Source organism: Crotalus tigris, unplaced genomic scaffold (genome assembly GCF_016545835.1).
Source record: "Crotalus tigris isolate CLP2741 ecotype Arizona unplaced genomic scaffold, ASM1654583v1 scf7180000017614.5298720, whole genome shotgun sequence".
Classification (NCBI taxonomy): domain Eukaryota; kingdom Metazoa; phylum Chordata; class Lepidosauria; order Squamata; family Viperidae; genus Crotalus; species Crotalus tigris.
This window is the reverse complement of record NW_024096513.1, coordinates 1842719-1863913: the sequence shown is the minus strand read 5'-3', so window position 1 is coordinate 1863913 and position 21195 is coordinate 1842719. Positions and strand designations below refer to the sequence as shown.

General features: G+C 46.9%; 1 protein-coding gene across 27 annotated transcripts in view; it reads left to right on the top strand.

The window, feature by feature from the left end:
• The window catches only part of MACF1 (microtubule actin crosslinking factor 1), a 223520-nt gene that overhangs the window by 40756 nt on the left and 161569 nt on the right, over positions 1–21195 (top strand). Inside the window, exon 1 of one of the 27 annotated variants that reach the window (XM_039327867.1) lies at positions 12984–13098. The exons of 25 other annotated variants lie outside the window; for them this stretch is intronic. In XM_039327867.1, coding sequence (XP_039183801.1) covers positions 12987–13098 — 112 coding nt within the window. In that variant the 5' untranslated portion in view covers positions 12984–12986. Of the gene's footprint in view, positions 1–12983; positions 13099–18699; positions 18836–21195 lie in introns of those variants that run through there. One more of the 27 variants, XM_039327878.1, reaches the window with a different exon arrangement.

Below are 21195 nucleotides of genomic sequence, written 5' to 3'. Positions count from 1 at the left end.
AGAAAATTCTTCTGGAAGAATATTTTGGTTGAGGAAGGGATGAAGCAAGGTTGCCCCCGTGTCCCTGCTTTGAGGGGGGGGACTCAAAGAGTTTGCCAGCGTTCAGCCAGGTCTTGGCTCTGCCCAACATGATTTTGAGGTTGGCTTTCCTGACGACCATTCCACGAAACCTGGGTTCATCCTCTCCCACATGGAGCACACAGATACTGGGAAGCCATGGGGTCCTACTATGAGTCTCATTCGGTGGAATTCATCATTGCACATTAGATCTTAACATCAAGCTTGGCTGTAAATCTCATCTCTCTGGGCAGTTAACCATTGTTGAATTGACTTATTTGGCAGTTCGTTCTTAGTCATGACTTGAGTAGATTACTTTCTTTAATACAGGAAGAATGGCACCTTATATATACCAAAGCTTTTCTTGCTACAATACACATAAGCCAAATTCGGTGCTTCAGAATTTGTTCTGTTTTTACTCTGGCCTCTCCAAATTAGATTTTTATTCTCTTGATGGCTTTGGCAGCCCCTGATCTATGTTAACTTGACTGTTCTCTCTAGTCTGAGAACTGCTGGTTTCTGCCTTGCCAGCTTCATTCTTTATAGTAGTACTGTGACGTAACTTTGAAAGGCACTCTTCTATCTTGCTTAAACTTGTAATAAATACTATTTCTTCACTCTTCACTCATAGGACAGATTGGGAATTTCCCATTTAGTTGAGAAAAATGGGCCACCAAGTGCATCCAGAGACTTGCTCAATGCAGGAGTCCCTATTCAGCCTCTGCCTGAACCCAGGGCACAGGGGAAAGGCTGTGGGACAGAGGGTCCGCCCTCCTATGACTTCTTTGTTTGTTTTGTTGGTATAACTGCCCATCTTACATGTGGGACGGGGGGGGGGCAACCTTGGCTGTTTTATGACTCGTGGACTTTAACTCCCAGAATTCCTGAGCCAGTCCACGAATCATAAAAGAGCCAAGGTTGCCCACCCCTGAGGTGGGACATCAGCCCATTATTCTCTATTCTTGTGCTCTGGAAGTAAAGGTAGTTCTTGACTTACAACCTTTTGTTTAGTGACCAAAGTTACAACAGCACTGAAAAAAATGACTTATGACTCCAACAAGCTACTAAGTCAATGGAGGAAGCAGATTCACTGAATCACCGAGTGTGATTTGACTTGACAGTGGCAGTGGTGTGTTTAACAATTGTGGCAAAAAAGGTTGTAAAATTGGGTGCAACTCATTTAACAGCCACCTTACTTAGTAACATAAATTCTGACCCCAGTTGTGGTTGTAAGTTGAGGACTACCTTCCTTCTAGGGTCACCTCCCTTCAGAGACTTGCAAAATGCTGCCAGATCCCAAGATCCTCTTGGGACTCCACAGCTGCCCCCCCCCCCGTCTCTGGGGAGGAGCAGAAGAGCCGGGACCTAGAGTGGAGAGGGCCAGGAAGGGCAGAAGGCTTTTCTGCTTAATTTGGAGGCAGGTTGTATTGCCAAATATCCCCCCCCCCCCGTGTGTGTGTGTGTGTGTGTGTGTGTGTGAGAGAGAGAGAGAGAGAGAGATGCCAGCCAGCCAGCCCATGATTCTCCATCCCTTCTCCGTAATGAGCATGTCTGGTTCCTACCAGCCATTGTGTTTCCTTCAGTGCCCTCCAATAACAATAATAATCCCAACTGTTGGGGCAAGGAGAGACTGCCTAATGAAGCGGGCTGAGTCTTGGGAGATTAAGAGGTTACTGGTGGGGCTTTTCCGTTTGATCAGGCTGTCCTGAGCGTGAGAAAAAGGGCCGGGAAGAGGTTTCTGACAAGTGCAGCCTCCCGTTGTGGGGATGGACATTCCTGCTGCTTTTGGCTGTGCCACAGTTGCCTGGGAGATGGGAGGACTCCTGAGACTGCCCCCCTTTGTCTGCTGGGGAGCAGTGGCCAAGGGGTTAGCCCCCGCTTTTTCTTTCTCCCCCCTCCCAAGATATGCCTTGTCCCTCTGGGGCCTGAGGCTGCTCTCAGGGCCGGCCAGAGAGAAGGGAAGGGAGCTTAGCCAGCCCTCTTGAACAGGATACCCCCTTTATTGTCTCCCCTGCCCCCGACACAGATTAAGGCTGAGCTAGTGGGCATCCTGAGAGCTGTGTTCAGATCCAGCTTAAGCTAGAAGAAAGAAGTGAACTAGAAGCTAGAAGGAAGGTGAGGATCCAAAGAGAAATCTACCTCAGCAAGGCTGGCCTTGACTGAGAGCAAGCCAGAGGGGAAGAATGAGTCCATAAAGTTGCTGCTGAGTAGAGCCTCTTGGGTGACTCAGGCAAGTAAGCCAAGCCATGTGATTATGAGGTGACGGTATGGAAAACTCCATCCTCTTGAATAGGGTTAGATAATTGTGTTGCTTTAAACTGAGCAATTGCTTGAAAAGGCATTTTAATAATACAATAAGCTTGTAGTAAAATAAAAAGAAATCTCATGCTTGCTTTATTTCCCTTAGCTTTAGGGAACGGTGATAAAGGTAATTTTAATAATGGAGCGTTTGATCTTGGCAGAAGAATGCAGTTTTGCACTAATGTGCATACCAGGATGGAAAGAAGATCCACGTTGCTCAAACATGCAGGACGGCCGCTCAGCTCTGCCCGATGCTGCTCTGCCTTCCGTTTTACCAAGGGATCCGTCTCTGCGTGTCTCTTGCTTGTTCTGCTCATTTTCTTTCAAGTTATAGTGAACTGTAATTCATTGTGGCGGTTGGCTTTTAGGCAGAATAACCTGGTTTTCAGTAGCACATAACTATAGCTATTTCCCCCCCATGTACACTTGCTAATTTGAAATAATTAGGTTTTCAAAAGTATAGTTCTGGGAAACTTTTTAAAAATGCAAAACTGAATTTGTGTTGTACCTCTTGAGAAGAGGAATGGCTTCTTTTCCTATGCTACCACACAAGTCCTGTTTATTTTAGGAATGTCTTTGCTTCTGTTCTGGGAAGATTCCTCCCGTAAGAGCCCCCCCCCTTTATAATTGGCTGTTTTTACTGGAAAGGAAGGGATCCCCTTTTTTAATGCTGGAGCCAGAATTAATCTCTTGGTTTGAAGTGGTGATTGAAAAGAGGCCATGAAAAGCCTTTTGGATTGCTGGCAGGGATCATGGCAGCCCCTCTCCCATGTGTGTCTGTCTGTTTGTGTGTTTATAACGGCAGAATCCCCCTCCCAAAACACACACGCGCATCCTGAGGACCATTTTTCTGCTTCTGCAGAGTTGGGAAAGCCAGCTTCCTGTCTGCCTGGTTCAGTGACTGCTGGTAACCCGGGGGCCATTCACAGGAACCATAAGGGAGATGCTTCGGGAGTTAAACATTTACCTTTGAGCCCTCCCAGAGAATAAAGGAGACTTTAAAGTCTGGTGGGCTAGCAAGGCTCCTGCAATCTTCAGCCATATTCTCATGGAAATCCCTTTGTGTCAGGAGCTGTTGAAAGGCTCTCGGAGGAGACAACGCAGAAAGAAAGTAAGGAAAAGCATCAGACCCAGGCAAACCCACAGAGTTCACAACTGATGTTTCCCCAATGTGCAGAAAGCCGAGGCAGCCTTGTGAGCAGGTTTGCTGTTTGCTTGCCCTGGCCAGTGCACTGTCACTCTTTAGTTAAACCATAAGCCAGATTTGTGTAGGCCGTGGCTAAGGAACACGCCAGCAACTGTGTGGATCTCTTTGTTCTGCCACTAACCCAGATATGAAAGATCAGGTGACAAATGAAGGTTTACCGTGTTGAATTTTACAGCCCTAAAGTTGGAGCTGGTTGAGTGGATGGTCTCTGGTCTCTTGGGGGGGGGGCAGACAGAGGCCTAATCAACAAGGGAAGAGGGAGGTAGAAGCCTGGGAACTGTTAGTCCTTGGCCAGCCAAAAGAGAGAAGTGGATCTATCTAAAGGAACTCTTCCGGTCCCCATTTAAACTAAAAATGAGGTGTTGGCTCCTTTTGTGGCAGCATCTTCTCTGAGTGTAGCACTTACAACTGGCTCTGTTAATGTGAAGTCTATTTGAACAGCCTGGGAGGTGGTTATTTGGCACCTCTTTCTGGTTTCAAGACACTTGAGTGGAAATTGATACAGATACCCGCTAAGTCCCCTTCCTTGGCTCCCTTGCAGGGGTCTCTGCAGCAGCGCAAAGTGACCACTGTGGTGATTTCTTTTGGCCTTGAGCGGTCTTGGCTCCATAGGTCCTTTTTGGTGATAATGTGTAGAAAGCATTTTGACTGGCAAACGGAGACGTGTATTTCAGTTGCAGTCAAAGACATTTCAAAGTAATAAGATGTGAGCAGGTCTGGAAGAAAGAGCCACTAAAGCTTGGGGAACAAGCCTGAATTTTAGAAGTCTAGAAATGGCAAAGATTTGTATCTGGCACTCTGTTTCTCATGGAGCCCATCTGCCGGTTGGAAGCAAGGCGGGCTGGCGGGCTTTGCTGCACCCCCTGGAGCTTGTCTGCTCTTGTTGGAGGATGTAATGAGAGGCTTCTGCCAACAGCCCCATGGCTGATTGCACACATGTGTAGAGCACCTCAGAAGCATGTCCAAGAAGGGGAAATTGGGGTGTGGCTGAGGACTGGCAGCTAGTGCTCTTCCATACATTGAGGATAACCAACACCAGTGTCAGAGCCAGTTGGGGGTTGTTTGTGAAGAGGAGCTTGAGAAAGGCTGCAAAACAGCCTGTGGGTCTGCCCTTCTAACTAGACGGCAGGGTTTATGGCCTTGGAAGGAAACTGCATCTTGGCAAAGAGAGAGCAACAGGCAGGTTTCTGTATTCTGTGCACCACGTCTCTGAAGAGAGGGTCTCAACTTGGCTAGTATTTGATCTCCCCAGACCTCCTTGTAGGAGGAGCCTTGCAATGTTCTTTTGCTTGACAGCACTGATGACCCTGGGCGCTCTGGCGGACTGGCATCTCACTGACCTGCCTGTTGTGTAAAAGCAATAATATATGCCCCTTTGGAAGAGAAGCAGTGTGTGATCTGACGTGGAAGAGAAGATACGATAAGCTGTATGAATTCCAGGCAGAGGGATGTCGCCAGATACGGGGCCATGGAGTGGCTGGAGATGACCTTGGCCAGGGCAGGCCTTTTCTCTGATGTGTGCTGATGTTCTCTATTGTCTGTTTCATAGATATATGCATGTCCCACCTTTCGCCGTGTCTGGTTCCCTCTGTTCCCCTTGTGCTCTGAATAAAACTATTATTGTGAGATCCACTCATGGAATAAGTGTTGCCGCCTGGCTCTGGGGTTTCTGAAACAGCCCTGTTATTCAAGCAGGCAGGGTGACCCTCAGGGCCAAGCCAGGCCCTGCGTGGGGAGAGGAGTTCTTCAGGATCAGCTCTAACTCATTGTCCATTAGGGTGAGGAAGGTATGATAGATCTCTGTTGCATGTTCTGCTGTAGGCTAATCGCTGCCTCACTGGCAGTTTGTTTATTTAGCAATCCTGAAGTGGGCATCTCCTTAAAAAGCTTTGTGAAAGACATGGTGACGAAGTTCTTATTTTGCACGTGTCTTGATCAAAGCTGTGCAATAGTCAGCAACAGAAAACACACACCCAGATTTCTCTCCTCTTGAAAAGTGCGAGGTGGGTCTCGCAGCCCTTTACCAAGGGCACGGCAGAGGGTGGAGACCAACAAGCCAATGAGAGGACGTGATCTAAGTTTGACAACGATTGGAAATCCTTACTGACCTTTTGCAGGAAATAGGAAAAAAATGAAGTCATGATGCCTGGTTCTGAGGATTACAATAACAATAATTATGGAGAAAATGTGAACAATGCTGTAACCATGGAGTAAGAGCTTATCTTGTATTTATACAGGTAGTTCTCAACCTACGACCACAGTTGAGCCCCAAATTTTTGTTGTTAAGTGAGACATTTGTTAAATGAATTTTACCCCATTTTACATCCTTTTGTGCCACCGTTGTTAAGTGAATCACTGCAGTTGATTTACTATCTTTGCTGGTATGCGTCAGAGTCCTTTGTAAGGCCCACAAATATTCATACGAAATAAAAATGCCCAGGTTTGTTGTGAAGGGGTTCTCCTGTTTCTCGGGGGGGGGGGGGAGGAGGAAGGAAAAGTTTGGCTCTGGAATTGGGTGGATCCTGAAAGGCTTCAGAAACTCAGAGGGAACAAATTTGCCTTCTGTGAACGGGCTGTGCTCTTAGCCATTTTGTGAGCGCGCCCATGACCAATCGACTGCTCTCAAATAGGAATCCGTGGTCGATCGGGGAGGTCCAGAGCCTGCATTCTTGGTCCCCCTGGGATTCACCTCCCTAGTTAGGAAGTGGAGGGTCTCTTTCTAATGCTGTTGCTGGCCCTGGCGAGCATCACTTCCATTCTTCTTTGCCAAAAGCCCGATCCACCCAAGTCATCGTGATTCAGTCCACGTGGGATCGACTCTCCCTTCCCTTCCGTAAGGCAGGCACGGCCTACACCCACTTCCTCCAGCACCTCCAAGCTTAGCTGCGTTCAGATTTCTGGGGGGGGGGGCTAACAGTTTTTCAAGGTGCCAACATTGGCTCCCCAAAGCAAAGAGGTAGGTTAGCCATGGTGGGAGACATGAGTGCCAGGCCAGGTATGTGTGTGTGTGTGTGTGTGTGTGTGTGTGTGTGTGTGTGTGTGTGTGTGTGTGAACCTAGAGGGAGAAGGCTGGAGCGGCAGAGAAACAGGTCTTGCAGTCTGAAGGATGCACCACTATTTCTGCGTGACTCACAGCCTCGTGCGTGGGATATTTATATATATTTCCTTGTTCTACAGAAGGAAGCTTCACTTCAGCCTCCGTGTTTGGCTTCCTGTATTTGATAAAATGCATTTCCTAACTTTTCCACTCTTCCTGCTTATATCAGGAAAACCCCAGAGGGAGCTGGGCTGAGATGTCCTGACTTTTTAAAAAGATCTGGGTCTGGAAATTTTGGTTTGATTGTATGTTGTAAGCTGGACATGGCGTGGTTCTCTGAGTAGGCAGCACGGTGGTCAAGGGACATTGGGGGTGGGGCTAGGCTAGTAAGTAACTGCAGAGTAACTGTGAGCAGAGAGTCCATTTCTGCTCACTCAGTATTTCCCTGTCTTACATGCAGAAATAAGATGATTATGACAGTGGACAGGCTTCTGAAACTTCTTAACGATTTTAAAGGGATAAAATATTATTTCTTAACCTTGGTCACTTTAAGATGTGTGGACTTCAGCTCCCAGAATTCCTCACCCAGCCATACTGATTGCTGGCTGGAGAATTCTGGGAGTTGGTCCACTTATCTTAAAAGTTGCCAAGATTGAGAAACACTGGAATAAAGAGATGATATGCATCTTATAAATCTGTATGCGAATCTTGCATTTCTGTTCTGCCAAGAACTGTATTTCTGCATTTCATTTGCACCCTGCACTGGGGGGGGGGGGCTGAAGCCAGTGTTGGGTGGGCCAAGAGCAGAAATGGGTGGGAGATTTCTACCATGTTATCCTCTGCCTCTCTTGCCAAGGTGAGGACAGATCACTTACCAAAGGTCCTCACTGCATGTATCCAGCCGGCTTTTAGAATTAGGCCAAGAGTCAGGGGCATCCATGCGGGAGAAAGTTGGAAAATCAGGAAGGGAGCATCAATTGCCTGATTCTGGCCACCATCTTAACCTTTAGAGCATCCTGTTCTTCACCAAGGGCAGCGATTGCCTAGCTGTTTGGGAACTGCCTACGCAGGCCTGGCTCTTGCACTTTGTGGCACCAGGTGAATCTTTTCCAGGAAGGGAAGCACACCTGATGTCTCACCCCCATCCCACCTTCTGGCTCCCCCACATAGTTGGACTTCCTCCTCTCCAATTAGCATGGAGCATAGGGAGGGGCTCTGCTTCTTTGCCATCTCCCCTCGGGGGATGCACAGCAGGAATCCTTTAACTCTTTGGCTGCCTTATCCCAGTGGGATCCAGCAAGCCAAAGGAAACAGGTTCTTCAGGAGCTGCTAGAAAGACACATGGCTCCACCAATGGAAGGTGCACGGAGGGAGCAGCCAAGAAAGTCCCAACTCTTTGCTCTGACGCCACTCAACCCTCTCTTGGTCTTTTGTCCCTCCTCCCAGTGGGCTTGAGGGATCAATGCTTTTTGCTTCACATATCCTTAGACCCAAATACAGATGTTTCATGTTTTTGCGCTTTTGTAAGCATCCTTCTAATCTTGTATTAAATTTCTCCTCTGTGTACCTTGGCACTCGTATCTTGAATCTCAGAAATAGGGGAAAGGGTATATTTTTACAAAGGGACAGAAATATTGCAGTGGAATGGCTTTATTTTGCCAGTGTTCGGTTCCAGAATCTCCCCTTTGCCTTGGGATGAACATAGAACATTCTAAGGATTTCTGTCTTAAGAGAGCTCTGTGGAGACCTGGCAGAGGCAGCCTGTTCCGCATCGTGAATGTTCACAGAGGCAGCAGCAGAAGAGGGTCACGAAGGGGTTCTGCTTATGAACACCCAGGAAATTTAAATGCCCGAGTTCTGCCTATGGCTGATTCAGCAGGATTTTTATCTTCTTCAGGGGTGGCTCTTCTCATTTTGAAAAAGAAACCCATGATAGACTACATGCTTCCCCCAATGCAACAAAAAGGGGACGGTTTTGCTAGAATGAGATACGTCTTGTCGTCTAGAAGAGGTTGGAAGGTTGATTGACCTCTCCTGCTGGTTTGGGTAGGATTCTCAATAGGTCACCATGATTTGCAACCTTAGCAGCTCTAAGATGTGTGGACCAACTCCCAGAATTCTGGGGGTTGAAGTCCACACCTTAAGAGTTGCCAAGGTGGAGAAACAGTGAGCTAAAGTGGAGAAGTTGTCTTTTGTTTTACAGCAGGTGCCTCTAGTTTGCTGCTCTCCAGACTTTCACTGCTTTCCATCTTTGGCCCCCAGGGGTTGGGCATCTTGGAATTTCCAGTGCATCTGGCCAGTGTCAAGTCAGAAAGCGTTCTTTCTTCTCAAAGCTCCGTGTAGCTATTTTGAGCTCTTAAGGTTTTCCCTTCTCAGGCTCTGCATTTTAGCAACCTGCAGTCCACTGCCTGCTTTAGGTCTCTTCCTCTTGTGCTGCTCTGCTCCCAGTCAGCCTGCAGATGGCGGAACCTGCCCGCACAGCTTACCTGCTGGTCTCTCTCTCCTCCCTGAACTGAAGCCTTTCTGGAGGGTTGTTCCAACCTTACTGATCCCTCTGGTTGCCATTTGGTGTTTCTGTGGTGCCATCTAGTGACCCCTGTGAAGAAGTGCACAAAATACAGGGGAGATAGGAAGAAAGCAGATCTGGCAAACAATGCTTAAATTCGGAAAAAAAAAAAAAAAGCTGCATGAAACCATAGAACCTGGCTCAATTTATGCATATTCTTTTATTTGGAATATTATATCATACATTCATTCATTCTTTGTTATTCTGTTATGTTGTCTGGTGACTGGGAAAAGCAGAATGTAGATGACAGAATAACAGAGCTATAGAGTTGGAAGAGACCTTGTAGGTAAAAAAAAAACAAGTTCCATCAGACTTTCTAACCTCTCGCAAGAAGGGGAAGGGGGTATATCTCCAAGTCCTAAATGTTTGGGGTGAACAGTAGGGCAAACTGATCTGTTCGACCCCTCCCCTGCATTTTGGGGCTTCCAGTGAAATTGAGGCTGGCAGACACTCCTCACCCTGATCCTGTATAACTGTTATTCCTGCTTTGCAGTTTAAGCAAGAACGAATAACGCTGCCCTCCAGTGCTCATACCAGTCCCGGAGAGTTGGCAGCACAGGTGCTGTTCCAGTTGAAACTGCTTCAGCTGTGTCTGAGTTTGCCAAAGGCCACATTGTGAGAGAGATGCAAAATGGCATCGTTTGCATGCTGCAGCTGAGTTGGGAAGGAAGGAGGAACGTAGACTAAGAGGCGAGGAGAAAGTAATGGCCTCGCCTGGGGTGAGCTTTCTTCTTCCTAGCTTGTCTGTGGTTCTCTGATTCTAACAAAGGGAAATGGAGAAGCTGACTCTCTGCTCATGCCCCAAATGCCCAGGAAAGAGGCTGACTTGCCTGAAACGCACACAATCTGCGGGCTGAGCCAGGAGGCGATTTGGACGGAGAGGAGCAGTTGGCAAGAAGCTGCATGGAGGATTTGGGGGGGGGGGATGTGATCAAAAGGCAGGTTTATAGTGACCATCCATTTCAAGAAGATGCTGTGTGTGTGTGTGTGTGTGTTTTATCATGCTCCCCCGCATAAGTTCAGTGGTATTGATCCATGTTCTGGTGAACTGTGGCTGCAAAGGAAATTGTGGATGAGGTAGGGAAGACCCTCCCAGCATTATTGTAGGAAAGGTTTGCTCAGGTTCTGCTTCAAATAAGCTCAGTTTAGGGAAGAGTGTAGGGATGCATAGAAACATAAACAACTTCAGGCATCTTTGCAAGTAAATGGGACAACTCATCATGGCCATCTTGCTGTGGGACAACTGGTTGCGCACAATTCAATAACACAATTTAATTATTTAAAACAATATAAAAAAATCTTTAATTTTTGTTATTCACATTTCATTTTGTCCCTCTCTTGGCATCCTTTCTTTAAGGATTCTATTCCACCATTTCTTTGATATTAGTGTAACTCTTGTTCTGCAGCAAATTATCCCTTGGCAAGTTGTCCTGCAGCAAAATGGCCACAGCGAGTTGTCCTAGACCAGGGGTAGGCAACCGTGGCTCTTTTATGACTCATGGACTTCAAGTCCCAGAATTCCTAAGCCAGCATGGCAGTTGAAGTTCATGAGTCACAAAAGAGCCACGGTTGCCTACCCCTGTCCTAGACCCATGGGAAAGCTGCACTTGATGAATGTCTGTCTGAGCATCCTTCCCCCATCAGTGTGAATCTGGCAGACGAGACGTACTGTTGAGTGGGTAAAGCCTAATTTGCAGAGCCATCATAATATACAGGATTAAACACAACCCACAGTTCGGGACCTTTCTCTGGACCCCTGAGTGAAACCTCTGAGCACGAGAACATGGGAATGTTATTTTCTGAGGGGGAAAGAGAGAGGGATTCTACTCCCCACACCTTGAGTCTGCATCAATCTTGGTTCTGACCCACAGCCACTGGTCTCTCATAGGACTGTGACTTGCAGATGGTCGAGCTACTCCGCTATTATCTGTGTGGGCTGACAAACTCTCAGGCAAGGACAGCCCCAGTTTTGCTTCTGGTGCTTCTTTTAATGGAAGGGGGTTGGATTAGATTTTCCATTGATTCTGCCCTGAGATTGCCCTTCCCACATCACCAATCTGTTAACATTTGTATTGCCACAGGCAAAAGCGTTTTTCCAGTAAGGGAGTGTGCAGTTGCTGGCCCGTCCGCTGGGGGGTCCAGGAGGACGTGTCTTGCAGAAGCCACCTCAGCATAAGGAGCTCTGACTGGGATTGCCCTCGAATGAAGGAATTGGGGGGGGGGGCATTTGGTAGTTACATCTCCAAATTTAAGGATGGCAGACAGTGGAGATTATGGCTCTCCCCCCCCCCTTCAGCTCCCAAGAACGAAGACATGCCAGGGGTATCGCTTGAATTAAAAGCAAAAACTCCAGCAGTCTTTTCCTATGGGCATTTCATTTTACTCATAAGGAAGAAATTGTATCTAAGTAGTTCTTTTCCACCAGCAGAGTAAGGGAGAGAAGGATTCTTGTTGCTCTTTTATTAATGATACTGTTATTTCAGTGGCATTTTCAGTTCCTCTTCATGTATCAGTGAAAAGATCCTTTAACATATAAAAGTTCACCCAGTGCCAGGTTGTATCTAAATGAAGACGGCCAGGAACAGGGCCCAGTGTCTCCCCTTGGCTTCCTGGCAAGAATCGGCCATGATGTGAATGCCCAGCGACGGCAGTGGAGCCCTCTGAGCAAAAGGGCAGCCTCCTCGTCCTTGAGTGATAATTCATTGGTTGATGATCCCGTTTCTGCACTTAAGAATGCAGGACAGGCTAAGATGCCACCCGGGAAATGAGATCAATTTCATGGATTAGGACCGTGCCTTGGAAGAGGGTCTGTGAGTGAGTCGTGGAAGGCATCATGCGCCTCTGGAAGCGCCAAAGGTATGCACTGCGTCCTTTTGATGTGCTTCTTGGACAAGTACGCCTCTGGTGTGGCTCTTCTCATCCCTGCAGGAGCCCCCTCCGCCCAGTGCTGGAGATCCCCCTTGGGTTGCCTTTGGGGTGGCTATGAACTGCCCCACCAAATATTTATTCAGAGATAAATCTGGGAATCTTCATTCCCAACTCATCTTTTGGCTTTGTCTAAAGGGAACTTCTTTATTCTCCCTCACTTTTTAAATTTGTTCCATGAATTTGTTTCCGATGTCATTAATGAGGTTTATCTAGAGCCATTTCTCTTGTTCTTTGTGACAGAACATTCAGCATTCTTTCTCCAGTTTTTATTTTTTAATGCCTGAGCCAAGTTTCTCCACTGTGGTTCCACATTTTCTCTTGAACTGAATGAAGCAATTCAGTTGGGAGTAATGACATAGTAAAACTCCCCAGTTCCTGCTTCTAAGGGTGCAGGGGCTGTGAGGGTCAGCCCCTTCGCCTCTCCCAGGTATACATGGAGAGTAGATGCAGTGGATTAGAACCCAAGTGCCTCTCCTTCCGTGGGGCTCCTGTTTAGGCCCCCTTTGCTTGGTGTATCCAATCTGCCCTCTGCAACTCTTTAAGGGAGGATGTGTGAACAGTTGCTTCTCTTTCAAAGGCGTCCAAGGCCAGCAGGAATCCCAAAAGCTTTAGGAGCGCAATATCCCTTCCCACCCGGTCCCCTCGCCCTTCCCCTTCCCCTGTATGGTTGACAAAAGAACCACTTTCTTGTGTAAACCGACTCAGAAGTGGTGCTGGCTCAGTCTCTTCCTGTCTGTAAACTCTTCACTGCTGCTGCTGCTGCTGCTGCGGCTGCTGCTGCTGTAGCTGCCCACCCTGTCCTGGGTGATGCTGCGTCTAAGTGCTTGCGGCTCAAGAGAAAGGAATGTGAAACTCAGAGTATTAACGGCAGAGCAGCTGGAAGGTTGGAAATGGGAAGGCAAATGTCCATTTTTTTGTCCCCCGCCATTTTTGTCCTGAGTCACATCTTTGGGATAGCTGGGATCTTGTACTGGACCAGGACCAGGAGCCGGAGCGAGGCAGGTACTGTTCTTTGGGCAGAAAAATGGGGGCATGTATGTAGGGGAGAGCCAGGGAGCGTGGTCCTTCTCATGACCTTGTTTAAGGCAGTCCAGCTGGCTTGCTGGATCGGTGATGTAATGGAACAGCCTCCTTTGCTCTGCTTAGACTGGTTGCTGAACTTCCCTTGGTGGTCAAAGATGCACCCAGGGGACCCTGGGAAATGTTGTTTTTCTCACCTCTGAGGCCATAGTGGCAGCCGGGGAGCTCCTTCAACAGCTATGTCATTGGAGCCTGGTGTGCATTTTTATTCAGACCCAGCAAGGAAATAGTAGTAATACTAATATTATTGGTATTTAATACAGAAGGGAGGGAGGATCTGGAGTAGTCAGTTCTCTTTCAGTTTGCATAAATAATAGCATATTTATTCAGAGAAGATATTACGGTATCTTGATTGCAAACAGAAACCTAGGTTGGACAGCTTTAAATGGGGATTAGAAGAAGGGGAGGAGGAAGAGGGACATCTGTCAGTGGATATGAAGCTTAATCTCCGTAGAGTCGCCACATCCGTGAGCAGTCTACCACTAAGTAGTGTACCTGTACCTCTTTTCCTGCTGTACTTCTGATGGTCACTCTGGGACGTTGCAGCTCAGGACATTCTGTGTGTGGTCAGACCATGAGAATTAAGCCCCAAAGCCTGGCAAATGCTCCACGTGGAGGAACAAAAGTGACTGAAGTCCAGGAGCTGCCCTGCAATAAAGAGGGAAGACAGAGAGCTTTCTGTACATCCCTCCAAGGGTCCAGGGGAAAGACCTGGCCCTAAAACCTGCGTTTTGCGCAGAGCAAAGCAGGCAGGCAGGGTGTGTGTATAGGGACAGTTCTGTGGCTCAGCTATGCGAAGCAATTGGCAACTGATGATTTTCATAGTTGGGTTTTGGGGGTTGAGTGATGGCTATATGTTAAAAGTCCCAAATAATGGAAGAGCTTCCATGGAAGAGCTCAGGGAACTTTCAGGCAAGGGCAACCCTTTCAAGTCCTTGCATAGTTAACCCATCTAATTTTCTTTTCTCAACCGCCCCTCCCCCCCACAAATCAGGAGATGTCATGAGAGGAGAAATGGGAAGCACCAGGGCTTGTAAAATTCAGGGATGAGATCCGGAAGCTGCACATAAAGAAACTTTGCCTGAAAGCAAACCCTTAGAGACTAGAAAGTTGTGCAGTTTGAAACTCTAATTCTAATGGGAAATGATTTGCTGCTTTTTTTGTTCTACACAAAATGTCCCATTTCTAACAGTAAATTGTTTGCTAGAAACAAGTGGCAACTTGGTGATTGCAAAAGTGTAAAAGCTCCATTTCCATAGGATCTTTGTCCAGTTTGGTTCACTTTCCTTCTTTGTTCCCTCCTTATAGATTTTGAAACTTGTTTTGTTGAACCAGTTAACATTTTTTTGTTTTTTACATCGTAGGTTGAGGGCTGTTTTATCCACAGTTGAACATTTTTCATTGCCTTTATTTTCTCAACTTAAAACTTAATCTGGAGAATATCTGTTACAGCAGGGGTCTGCAACCTTGACAACTTTAAGACTTGTGGACTTCAGCTCCCAGAATTCCTCAGCCAGCAAGACTTGAAGTCCACAAGTCTTAAAGTTGTCACGTTGCAGACCCCTGTGTTACAGAATAGAGAAAATAATCTTTTAATATTTTTTGTTTTTACTTTCTCTGTTGACATTTTATTTCTTTATACATAGTTTCTTTCTAAAGGTCCATGAATGTTCAGTCTATCTGGAAGGCAGAACATCTGGGAAAGCTGCTTTAGCGTGCAAATATTCTTCTGAATTACCTCAGAAGAAAGCATAGGCTCTCCTGGAGTTTCTTTGTCGAGATGTGCAAGCAGGGCTGGGCTAAGCTAACAGGCAGAAATGAGCTTTGGAAGAGTGATGTTTGTGCCTCTTCTCTCTTCTCTGCCGAAGGTGCTTATCTTCTCCTCTGCTCGGAGGAGAGGGGAAGCAGTTCCTAGGCTCCGAGAGGAGCCTGGCAGTGCCCCGGAAGTTCATTTGACTTGGGGATTAAGGGAGGGTGTGCACAAGCCACAAGATTTCGCTCCAGTCCTGGTTTGGAAAAGAGCCAGCTTCGCCTCAGACAAACTGGAGGTGGGCCAATTCTTCTCTAAGCCGGAATCACAATTTAAAAATAGCAATCTTCTTTTTACCATCTCCAAGTGTGATTGAATGAATGGAAGTTTCAAGAATTGTGATCTCGTTATGAGAGAACGATTTCCATCAGCGCTTAGACAACTGCACTGGTAATTTTATGCAGAATAATAGGATTGGGAGGGACCTTGGAGGTCTTCTTGTCCACCCGCTGCTCCGGCGGGAGACCCTATATCATTCTGGACAAATGGCTGTCCAATCTCCTCTTGCAAACCTCCAGTAATGGAGCACCCACAACTTCTGGAGGCCAGCCGCTCCACTGGTTAATTCCTAACCTTCCTTCGTTTTAATTCCTAACCTTCCTTATACTTAAATAGCTAAGATGTGTAATTAGACTATTAGACTTTGCTATGAAAAGGGAAAAAGGGAGACGTTGAGATAAGGGAAACTTTGGTCACCTAAATATAAAATATTTGGAAATCATAGATAATAGTGTTAATTGGAATATTGATGGGAAATTAAAGCCTGAAAAAAAAGCAATAACATGACATTGATTGTATACAAGGATTAAATGCAAACGCAATTAAGATATGTATAAGCTAAAAATTACTGATAACTGTAACAAATATGTTTTTATTTAGTTGATAATAATAAGAATTGTACTAGCCCAATATGAGATAGCAGATATTAATAGAAAAAGAGAGGAAATATTTGATGTTGTAATATGATTTATACTAAAAACTTATGTACGCTGTTGAACTATTGATCAACCCAGTCATCATGTTGCTTTTTAAAAACCCAGTAGTAAAATGAGAAAATTAATAAAATATTATATATATAAAAAAAGAATGCCGAAATTGTTTTTGGCTCAGTCTGCAAGAAAGGTGTGGAAAGAATGTTAGAGGAGAGACGGAAGATGGGCATGGGATAGACAACTGGCCGAGGCAGAATGGCCCTCATTTTCTGAGGAAGCCCCCCTCCCTCAGACAGGATCCCCCCCCCCATGTTTTCGTCTTCCTTGTTCCAAGGAGGGAGAACCTGCAAAGAACCTGAACTCCAGAACAGATCTCTGGCCGTCCCTGCTCCTTTCCTGCAGGGAAGGCAGAGCTCTGGTGCAAACCTCCAATGGGATGATGCATTAGAACTGGAAATGAGTTCCTTCTGCCTTTCCCCACCCAAGTTTTCCTATTTATCTGCACCCTCTTATTACTCCTCCAAGAGTCATTTGCCAAGCTTGGGGACAGTTCAGGGTAAGGGTTGTTTGGCTTCCAAGAAACTCTGATTTCAAGACTTGTCAGAATCGGTTTGACTGATGGTTTGATCAGGCTGCTGCATGCTTAAAAAATGTCCATTTTTAATTTACAGTTCTGTCAGCACAGTTTCAATGGGAACATGAGCAATTACAGAATTGTGATGAAAGATCAGGAATTGGGTAGCACCTTTTCCAAATAGCAAACGTTATTAAAAGGCATAGGCTTTCAACATACATGCCTCGTAATGAAATGTGTTATAGTAATCAGAAAAGATACCGTTAGAGTCCTGAGTTTTGCTGCCATTGATGATCCAGGCTCTCTTCTTCCACTGTTGACAGAACGGTGAGTGATGCTGCTCTTCTGAATTAACTAATCCCAGATTAATTAATTCAGTCCTGCCTGTATTACAGCTCAGGGGCAGAGTTTCTGCTTTGCCTTGGAATCTGTAGGGAAGGCCCGGAAGGCTTCTGCTTGCCAAAATGGAGAAGATTAAGTTGAAAGGCCCCTTGATCTGAACAGGTCTGGAAGGAGGAGGCCTCCTTAGGCCTTGCTCTGCTTCCAGGTTTCCTTGTTGGGGCCTGCTGGAGCCGCCTGTTACTACGGTAGCTGTTTCCCCTTGCTGCTGTAGAAAAAGAGCTTGGAATGGGATGCTGTCTCCTTGAGGCAAAAACAAAACTTGGCCCCCATTGATGCTGCTGCTGACCAGTCCCTGGGCTGGGCCCTTGCTCTGACCTGTGTCACAGCCATGGTGGCTCTGCCGGTCTCAGTCTGGATTGCTGTGCACCAGCTGGTTCTTGTTGAGGGGCGAGGGGCAATGTGGCCAGGGAGAGGGTGGCACCTGTAAAGAGTTAAGGAGAGGAGGGCAACAGGTTGCTTAATCAGAAGGGCTCTCTGGACAAAGATTAACCAGCCAGAGATAAGCTGGCAAGGCCTTCGTGCTGGTGAGAAGGAGCAAGGGGCTTATATTAGCTTACGGTGGCACCGAGTGGGGGTGGGAGAAGAGCTTATCTCTGGAATCCAAGAACTGGCCTGGAGGAAGAAAAGTGGGGATGGCAGATGCCTTGGGAGGAGAAGTGGCTCCACCTCCCAAGATTGGTTTTGGGTGTGTGTGTGTGGGAAAAATCTAGAGCTTCCTGCCCTCTCTGAACCCCACTGGACTTCCGAGCTAAGCAGCATTGCCTGGTTGAAAGAGAACAAACGGTTGTTATAAATAGCAGAGGAAGAAGAGGAAAACAAGAAGGATAAACGGCCTCTCTTATCTCTGCTCTGGGCATTCCAAACGGTCATTTTTCAAAACGGTGTTGCTCTCAGCAGAACTGGTTAATCCCAGAGCCAGGCTCCAGCTCCTCGGCCTTCTCAACGGGATGCCTTTGTGCTGCCGGACCAGGACCAGCAGAGATGCGTAAGGGAAGAATGGACTCTTGTTTTTCCCTCAGGCTCATATTGAGTCAGCCCATTGGATGCCTTGCAACTGACAGCAAAGCTGATCAGCGAGTCTTGAGGGAGAGACAATGCTCCGGCCTGTTCTGAGAAGCGGAGCAGAATAGCCTCTACCTTCTCCATTCATGAAGATGCCACCCATCTCGAGGGACTGTTGGAGCAAGTGGATTCTTTAGAAGTCGGAACTGGAACTCTGGAAAATGCCCTTCTGCTCTGGGGCCTGAGCAGTTGCGAGTGTGGCAGGACGCTTTGGATTATGTCCCATCGCTCACCCTCTGGAGAGCAGGATCTCTGCCCACCCCACCCCTCCAGCCAGAAAGTTCAGCCAAGGCTTCTAGACTGAATGTTTTTATCTAGATGTTGATTCTTTCGTGCCTCTGGGAAGAGCAGGGGTGTCACCTTCAAAGGCTTCAGTGGCTGAACAAACTTAACCTAATTGTGGAGGGAAGTAGGATGTTGGCCAATCTCCTGAACATGTCTGAATTGACCGTATTTGGCATTTAATCCTGCTGTTGGTGTCTTAATCTGCCTAGCTCAAAAGAGCTGAGGGGTTTTGCTGCCTCACTTTCTCTAGAAAACCCCGTGCTTTTTAAGGAAGGGGCACTTTTCTCCAAATCTCTGAAGGAGCTGCTCCAGAGTGGGCAGGCTGCTTTCTGGAAGGACCAGCACATGCACTTCGTTTCATGGCTGAGGGTGAAGGAGGAAGTGGGGGGAGGAGCTGTGGGGAGGAAGCGGGTGGCAAGGGGCTGGGAGATCACGCTGAAGGTGTCCTAGAAGGGAAGCAGGAAGATGGAAGAGTTCACTCACACCCAGAAGGCCTAATGCAGCTTGCGCTGGAGCCCCAAAGGACCATGTGGCACATTCACAGAACGGAAAGGGAGCTGAATGCCCATCTGGTGTGCCAGATGTGTTGCATTGGTTAGTATGCCTCTGCCTGCCTTGTGCCTTTCTTGGGGGGAGGGGAGGAAGTGGAGCAAGTTTGAATCCAAACCAAGCCACGTTTATTCAAGGCTCTGGGCTGTTGAGTTCAGTTCATTTTGTTTGGGTGTAATGTTGGTATTGACCTCATTTTATCTTTCGAGTTCTGGATGGCCCAAACTATTATTTTGCCCTAGATGACTTTGCATCTTTAAATGTTGTTGGGAAGCTGGGCTGGGTGCTTATGGAAGTTCTCTGAGACTGGAAGGAGCCTTTTAAATTTACAGTCAGGAGGTTACACCCTGGGAGGACAATTTAGTTGGGTTTTACCGTTACAAAAAAGAGCCGAGGTGGTGCAGCAGTTAGAGCAGCAGTTAGAGTGCAGTACTGCAGGCCACTTTAGCTGACTGTGTTCAGCAGGTCAGCGGTTCAAATCTCACCGACTCAAGGTTGACTCAGCCTTCCATCCTTCCGAGGTAGGTAAAATGAGGACCCAGATTGTTGGGGGCAATGGAAATATATATATATATATATATACATTGCTTACTGGTGTACACCGCTTAGAGAGTGCTTGCACTTAAAGCGGTATATAAGTCTCATAAATAAATAAATAAATAAAATACAAGGTGAGTTGGCTGCCTTGAGCAGTTTATCCCAGGTACTTGTAGAAGAAATTAGATAGAGAAGGTAGGCAGAACTGATTGGGAGTTTGGCTGCAACCAGGAAGCTTTTCCATCTCAGCCAGATGGACCAGGAGGGAAGTCTCAGAGCTCCAGTTCAGTTGATGGGGCTGGCACAGATGAGGTTCCATGGCAATCAGTGGAAGAGCAGAGCTCTGTTGGGATGGCTCTTCCTAACCCCTGAATAGTGGAGTCTCCGCGGCGGCTGCTACTTCCTCCTTAAAATGGCCATTCTGTCCGAGCCACAAAGGGTTTGCTGCTTCCGTCTGCTTTATTTGCACCGCCTGGGTCGGTGAGGCAGCTGACTACAGTGTCTTCTGTTGATTGTCCCTGCTTTCTGCACCCTTAGTAGAAATGGTGTGGTAGATAGTTTTTTTAAAGGCATCTTGACTTGAGAGGTGACCCGGGGCAAAAATAGGGAGCCTCTGCTCCTCCAGATCCTCCAGCAATAAATATTTCTTCAAATATTTAGCTAAGAATGGAATAGATACACAAATACTGAAGCAAAATAATTTTTAGCCTGTTTATGTCTCACACCCCAGGTGTGTTAGCTGGCCAGACATTACCCTCAGCTGTAGGGCAGTAATATCCAGCCTACCTGAAGAGCATTTGATTGAAGAGAAGTTGCTCTAGGGATAGATCTCGTTTTTGTTGAACATATAAAGACAAAAGCTTCATGGAGCAGGATTTGGGGGAGTAGATTATTGTCAGAAAAGATAAACATTTCAAGAATTACCTAATACCAGTGGCTTACGGTCCCCACACCTAGCTTGCCCTCTGGCAAAATGTGACCTTTTGAGCATGGCATCTCTGGCTCTGCTGAGAACACTCGGCTATTTAGCCCTTGAGGGGTGGGCTACCAAACTTTCTTCTGTGTTTCAGTCCCATTTGCCCCTGGAACATTGAACATTAGTGCCATTGGGATGGACTGTGTTTTAAAATTGGACAGAACAGCTCAAAATGCCCCCACCTTGAAAACAGTGGAATGGCAGTGAGGCATTGTAATTAAGGTGATGTAAAGGAAGTGATTTGAGACTTCTTTACAGATGGTGGAAATGTTTTTGTCATGGGAAATAATTCTGAGAAGAATTTTTTTAACAAGATGTCAGTGGGGATATTCCTGGACATTGACTGCAAGTGGTGTTGTGGATGGAAGGTGTGGAAGCTCTTTTGAATCTGCGGATGCTCAGAAATCAGTGCAAACATGCCTGAGAAAAGAAGCTTTCTCAAGGTTTCACTGAAGGAAAGTCCTTGAGCACAGAACGGTACACAATTTACAGTTGATCCTTGTTCCTGGAGGAGGATGACAGGGAGCTGGAGGCCAGGAACCAGGCTGAGCGATCCCCCCAACGTATACCAGAGGTGGGGATGAAAAGGGATGTGTTTAAAAGAATGAAGAACTGGAAAAGGACGTGTGTATGATGGGACTTGATGGAAGGGTGAGCGGAGGCTGGGTATGGGGATTGCCGATGGCTCCGCAGAAGCTCTGCACTGTCCTGCTGTTGTGCGTGCCTACGGCTGAATCCCAAGGATTCTGCTCAGCAGCAGAGTAGAGGTCTGCCCTTTCCTGGAATAGGGCATCGGTGACCGTGAAGCTGAAGAGAGTTTGCAGTTTAAATGTTGACAGTGAAGAGAGGAGGAATAAAAAGGGGGGGGGACGTTCATGATGAGGAATTTATT